General features: G+C 36.1%; 1 protein-coding gene across 1 annotated transcript; it reads left to right on the forward strand.

Annotated features, from left to right (window-relative positions):
- LOC145210024 (uncharacterized) lies at positions 1 to 6,521 on the forward strand. Its single transcript, XM_080079961.1, has 10 exons — positions 1 to 267; positions 398 to 504; positions 552 to 571; positions 725 to 898; positions 3,206 to 3,408; positions 4,040 to 4,133; positions 4,302 to 4,406; positions 5,157 to 5,332; positions 5,811 to 5,940; positions 6,209 to 6,521. Exons 1-10 carry the CDS (start codon positions 211 to 213, stop codon positions 6,388 to 6,390), a joined length of 1,248 nt encoding a protein of 415 aa, XP_079936087.1. The 5' UTR covers positions 1 to 210; the 3' UTR covers positions 6,391 to 6,521.
- The last annotated feature ends 449 nt before the right edge of the window (positions 6,522 to 6,970 follow it).

Below are 6,970 nucleotides of genomic sequence, written 5' to 3' on the forward strand. Positions count from 1 at the left end.
ATTAATAGTTTTTTGAAATGGGTGCTTGTGTCTCCCTGCAAAAGGCCCAGGTTGGCTTATAACTCTCTATGGTATGGATGCTGTCTTTTGTACACAAATTTTGTACATTTTCCAGTTACGTCTATTGGCCACGACAGCGAACATGAAATAACAATTGATAAATGTGAACCTGACAGATGTTAAAGAAGGACAGTTACATACACCACCAGCATGGAAAACATTATTCGTCTTATTAATGCATCACAACACTGCAGACAATTTATCCAGGTATTTGTTGATTTTAAACAAGCAGTTATTTCTTGATTTAGCTTTTGCTGAATATAGAACTTTATGTATACATATGCCATTCTTTTTTTCTATCAAAGCTAGCACTAATAAACGCTGTGTTTTACTTCAGTACCGGTGTCGAGGATCTATGCTCTTCAAAAATAGAAATGATTTCGCAGGTTGGGTGTCCAGGAATGGAGAGATAAAACACAACTGGGGCGGAAGTGAAAGAGAATGGTGAAACTGGTCAGTTCCTTATTGTATATTTTTAGACTTGCGAGCAGCTACTATAGTTTGCATATTAGTCAGTGCCGTGGGGTTTGATTTTTTTAAAACACTTGATTGTGTCTAAGCATGTGAATGTTCGCGTCATTTGTAAAGCGTTTGGGACTTTTAAAAAAGTTCGCTTTTTGTAATGTTTACCTATTGCAGAGAATTCAAAAATATTTTTTTTCAGGTACATGCATCGACAATGACTACAAACGCAACTGCGATCAAAACTCTGTGAGAACATCAGATGAAGGATACTTGACCAACAAAGATGATCTACCTGTAACTGAAATGCATTTCGGAGACACTGGAGGCGATCCGGAACGTGGTAGGCACACCCTGGGAAAACTTGAATGCTGGTGAATGCAAAAACCATGCAAATAATTGATTTTTCACATGAGATTGTTATGATCACTACCACATGTGCATACACGTCATTTTTTCTGTCCTTTAATGTTGTTATGCTTTTGGTAGAGTAAACTTTGTTTTTGGCATCATGCAACTAATTTGATTCTAGGGTTCAATCAAATGGTTCCATTAACGTTTTCCCCACATTCGCGTTTTACTCGCATTACACCAAACTCACTCTCACATGAGCTCCCGTCACATTAGGTTGTATAATATAGCGTAGCTTTTTTGAATGGGGTGTAGATGCAAGGTATTTAGTTATGAACGACCAATTGTGCCATCCACTGTTCGCGCTCCAAAACGTTGTGCGTTGACCAGCTGTTTCCGTAATTTTTAGTACCATTGTGTCACTATGTTGTCTATCACCAAGCGAAATAAACTCAACTCAACTGTACACTATGTTGCCTGCATTTTATGTTTGGTTTTCAGTGCTGGTAGATAAATTCTTGAGTACCGTTCATCTCCTCTTGCATGAACAGTATTTATAAAAATAACTTGGCCTTCTCGTTTTATAAATTGTAGAAATAATAATTAAACAAAAGAAGAAGCAAATCCGCACGTTAAAAGTCTATATGATCAGTTTGGCACTACCGTATTCCGCAGTTGCCTTTTGTTAAGTTTTTTAAGAAATTAACGTTGTTCATCAGAATTTATACACTCAACAGATGGGTAAACACGTGGGAAAAGTAACTGGTTACATTTTACAAACTTGAGGGCGATAAAAAAGTTGCATGATTTGAGCAATCTAAAAATTGTGATTACTAAAATATAGGTTTAACGTTTTACAAAATGTATATTAAAATGATGTAAAATCCGACGTAATTGCAGATTCAATCTGTTTTCTGTTTTGGTAGATTATAAGTTGGTAATAAGCTACAAGTGAAGAATACCAAACTAATTTTCACCAGAAGGAAATTAAAGCAAACTGGTACGAAGAACGAAAAGACAACAAGTTTAAGCGCTCCAGCAGGAGCATTTAGTAACGGTGCAGACTTTTCTACAGTTTAAAGGTATTTTGAAAAACTTCAGGAAAAAAGTCAGAAACTAATAGCTGGTAAACCCAACGCATATATGTATTCCAATAGGAGAATGAGTTAGTATCGCTAACAAATGCATCCACAAGAGAATTCGCGGAGAATATGAAACAGGAAAACGAAATAAACTTGACAAAGAATAAACAAAAAGCTATCTTACGAATCTTTTATAATCGCCGATGCTAGGAAAAAGAAAAAAAGCGAAGGGAAAATCACAATTGTCATGTGAATTCGATAAGCTCCTACCGCGGCCGTTGGTAATAAAAGCGGTGACGGAAGTGTAGCATTTCTTGATGGCAGCTTTGGTCCGCGGTTGTAGATATTGCCGCATTCAGGAAATTATTTAGACCTAAGAGGGAGGTTTCTCACACTCTGAGCTGATACAGCGTGCCTGGGCCCGACGAGCAGAAAACCGCAGAAAGAAATAAAGGCTTTAGCCCCACTGGAGGGACAAAAACTCAATAAGAAAAGAGAAGATAAGAAACGCGGAAACACGTCTGCCCGCTTTTTTCATGCTTATTCTAACGACAAAGTTAACCGTCGAATTTTGTGTAAACAAACAACAACATAAAGACATTGGTTGACAAAAAAGGCAATGGTTGACGTTCATAATGAGCAGTTTATATTGAAGGATAGACGGAGCAGGAAAAAAAGGTTAAGACTAAGACTGTTGGGGTTATCGAGCGAGACTTTGAGAAACTGGAAAGAGGAGATAATGTAGCAAGTATCTTGAGGAAGATGTCGCCAATATTCTGCAGAGCGCAAAGTTCGATTTTAATAAAAATAAGTTGAGGAACGGAACGTTAGTTACCATTGCCAAGCAAGGCACATTGCGCTCAAACAGGCGTTTGATGTTTGAATTATATTTTCTCTTTTTTTATTGATAAGACAAAGGTATAAAAATATTGGTAGAAACAAAGTATTTAATATTTCCCCAACTTATTTGGAGAAAGTGCTTACCTTTTCGTGTATTTATGCTTTACAAATAACTACGCTCAGTAAATACAAGTCCTTAAATTTGCTGGACCGGAAGGTTGAATTCAACTGACAAACTTGCTAAAGTAGCATACTGCAAATGTGGAATTGCATCCAGTGTTTTGCGACATTTTAAATGTACAGGATGTACAAAAAATATATATTGCAGATCTAAAAAATTAACACAAATAACAGTAAAATGATATGTTTGCTGCTAACGCTGCTGTTGATAACTCAAAGTGTATCCTAAGACTCTTCATCCACCGGTTGCAAAGGAAGCACAATTATTCAGTATTTTGGGAGTGATCAGCAGTTGACGCAACACCAGCTACATTCTATTGGTCCATCAGGTCGTGACCAGGGCCACCCGGAAAATGAGGACCTGTTGGCCAAATGGGGCCAATCGGCGGAAAGGCGAGTAAAACAAGTCGTTCAAGAAATTCATGTTCATGAGGTTTTGTTTGTTTTGAAAATTTTAGGCTTAAATTGCTTGCTGTTGTATACCTGTTTTTTTAGACTAAAGGACTTTAAGAAGTTCTCGTCAAAATTGTAATGCCTTTCTCCATTCAAAGGAGCGTTTTTACAATTATTCCATAACCTGTATTTCACGACCTATTTTTGTCAGTCTTGATGCAGTTGCTTATAAAGCTAAAATAATAAATCCGTTTGATTAAATTGGGTCGAAAATATAGTGCTAGTGCTCGTGTAGAAAGAGCTGTTTATAACGTTTCACTTTAGTAAATGGTAACAATAGACAAAGCTTAGATCTTGTTCATCTACTCTACATTAATAAATTCTGGTACTTGTACTCACGATATGTAGACCAGCTTCTGCTCATCCGGTCGGAAATCATATGTTACCTTGATATTAAATCGTATTACGTTTTAAAAAGAAGTTTAATTAAAACCCTTTTACTTGACCACTGGTCTACAAGTGATAGCTCGTGAATTTGCCTTAAACGGTAAAACTAAACCAGTATAAATCTACACCTGCTTGAATGTCAAACTCCACATATTTTATACCTATTACTGCCCCAACACTTTTCCTTGCAGATCTATATTAAATTATCCCTTTCTGTTTGACAGGGTGATAGAGGCAACAAAGGTCAAAAAGGAGAACCAGCTTCAGCTTCGACAATTATGGAATTTAAAAGAGAGGTACTTGAATTAGAAAATTCAGGTACGTATCGCAGTTTTTATTTTTAAGTGTTAGAACCTATAAACATTATTGTGCACAAATCAAATTACGATTTTTCACTTATTTGGCACTGATTGATTTGTTTCATTTTTTTGTATTTTGCTTCAGTTTGTTTGTTACAAGTTTTGCTGTACAAATTTGTTTTGGCAGTTAACGCTCTACCCACAAATTGTGAGGAAGCTGCAGTGTCGTCAGGGTATTATCTTATTTCGCCTCTTGGTCTGCAGGGAATACCTTTTTATGTTTACTGCAAAGGTTAGAACTGCGATTTGTTTAACGCAAAACTGATAAATCTAATGGTATAAACGTTTACGTTTTTTGACTTACATTTTTTAACCAATTCAACAACACTAAAAATACAATCCACAGAAAGAAAATTCAGTATTAAATTAGGGCTGTTATAAGAGTTCATTAGAGTTCAATTGCTATTCTGTATTTATTGAAATCATTCTTTCATGACCGTAAAAATGTCTAAAACCAAATGTCTAAAACAATGATGTAGATCAGTGGTTCTCAAACTGTGGTACGCGTACCACTAGTGGTACGTCAGAACTTTTCAAGTGGTACGCGAGTAGGTTTTTGTGATTTTTTTGGTGAAACTCGTGGTTTGAACATTCTTTTAAAATTGTTAAATATGCTAACCAGGTTAGGAAAATGGACCTATTTCTTGGTTTATCTATTCAAACAGGGTTTGGGTGGTACACAGCAATAAAAAAAAGTTGTCAGGTGGTACGCGATCCGTAAAAGATTGAGAACCACTGATGTAGATGAACTGTTACTTTAAGACATTTGAGTTTGAGGCTACGCAGAATGGGCACAGGATGGTTTCAAACATAAACCTATTTTTTAGAGCCAATTTGCAAACAATACTTTCTGTAAACGCAAATAAAACTACTTAAAATAGATTTCGTCATAGACACTCTAAACTTTGCTGAGTAAACAATTAAATCAAAAAATTCTTACTAAATGAATCTTTTTGATTTATTGCGGGTTGTGATCCAAAAGAATCTGGATTACCTGGTATAAAAAGGACGTTTATTGGCCACGACAGCGAATCAGAAATTGAAGCAGGTAACTGCGATCCAGCAAGATGTTACCAAAGGACAGTAACATACACCACCAACATGGAGAATATTGTTCGTCTTATTAATGCATCTCAACACTGCAGACAATATATTAAGGTAATTGCTAAAATTATTTATTCACCTGTCACTACTGCCGCTACGTAAATCCACTTGCAATACCTGTTTAGGTTAATTATGTCTCGTTTAGTATTATGTTTTCGCTGAGGTTGAAAACAACAACTAGTATTTTGTTTAGCATTACACCAGTTGAACGAAAGAATTTATTGTTTACTGCTACTGACACTATGTAAATTCGCTTGAAATTCATATATGGGTCATACTTGGTTTAGTATTATTGGCTGTACAACATGCGTTTCCTGCTGCAGTTAGAGGAATGTGTTTTCATGGCACATAACTAAACATATGAATTAATCTAGCAGGTTTAAACCATTAAACCTCTTCCATTAAGTAGAACATATTTTTTCTAACATAAAAATATCTTTCTAAATTAGGTTATTTTCCTATCGGGACAATTCCACAAATTTAAAAATCGTAAGTTAAAAGATTCGAGGGTAAATTTTTTTTTTTTTTATAGTACCGATGCCGAGGTTCCTACATGTTTAGCGATGGAGATATTCGTGCAGCTTGGGTGTCCAGAAACGGAGCCCTGAAATACAACTGGGGTGGAAGCGAAAGAAACTACTATTGTGCGTGTGGAGAAACTGGTGAGTCACCTGTCATTGGTTCAAGTCTGCAGTAAACCATTTTCTTTATATATTATGGCTTCTCGTGTTTTGAGATTTGTTTGATCATTTTCATTTCATTCAATGGTTAACATTTTTCACCTCTGTTTTTTGCTTGCACTAAGGCATGGTGACAATCTTGCAGTGAAAAACTACACGTCGAAATAATTTTTAACCCACTTAAAGATTCCAATTTTGGTCTAAGTTTTTGTGAGTATAGTGATTTGATTTGTAGCTTTCTTTAATGTAGGAACATGCCTCGACAATAGTGACAAATGCAACTGCGACCAAAACTCAGGTAGTATAACTACATCGGATGAAGGATATCTGACAAACAAAGATGATCTACCAGTAACCGGAATGCATTTCGGAGACACTGGGGGCAGTGGCGAGTATGGTTGGCACACTCTGGGGAAACTTGAGTGCTGGTGAAAACAGTTTCCTCGCCGATAGTCAAATGTACGAAATTATTGTCATCTTGTATACACACACTTTATTATCTGACATACCGTAGAGTCTTGCTGTAGAATTACTCGGTACTATAATAGCCTACACTTTTTCATTAAAAAATCGGTTTTGTACAACGCAACATAAACATGTGTATTTCTCACGACTATCAATTGAAGAGATTCATTGTTTTCTTAATGTAAGTGTGGTTTTGTCATTTTACCTAAAAATCCGACATGTTAAGAGCGTTACAGTTATAGTCAAGTGTATTTCCTTGAAATGGCTTGAAAACCGACCTATGTAAATGCTAGCTTTGTTTCGGTCGTTGTAAAAGACAAACTTTTACATTCACGCTTTTTACTTCCTCCATCATTTACACTTATACTGTATGACTTACATTACACGGCCAAACATTTAACGAAATAAAGCCTTCTTACTTGACCTTGGTGTTTTGTGGAGGTGATTTCAGACGTAATATTGTTTGCCTATTGCCTATTGTGACCTTCCGAGTGACATTGATGAAACGTTGACGTTATATCCGTCCTTATGGTTAGTTGAATGTGCT

This window comes from Phallusia mammillata, chromosome 1 (assembly GCF_965637545.1).
Source record: "Phallusia mammillata chromosome 1, kaPhaMamm4.hap1.1, whole genome shotgun sequence".
Taxonomy (NCBI): domain Eukaryota; kingdom Metazoa; phylum Chordata; class Ascidiacea; order Phlebobranchia; family Ascidiidae; genus Phallusia; species Phallusia mammillata.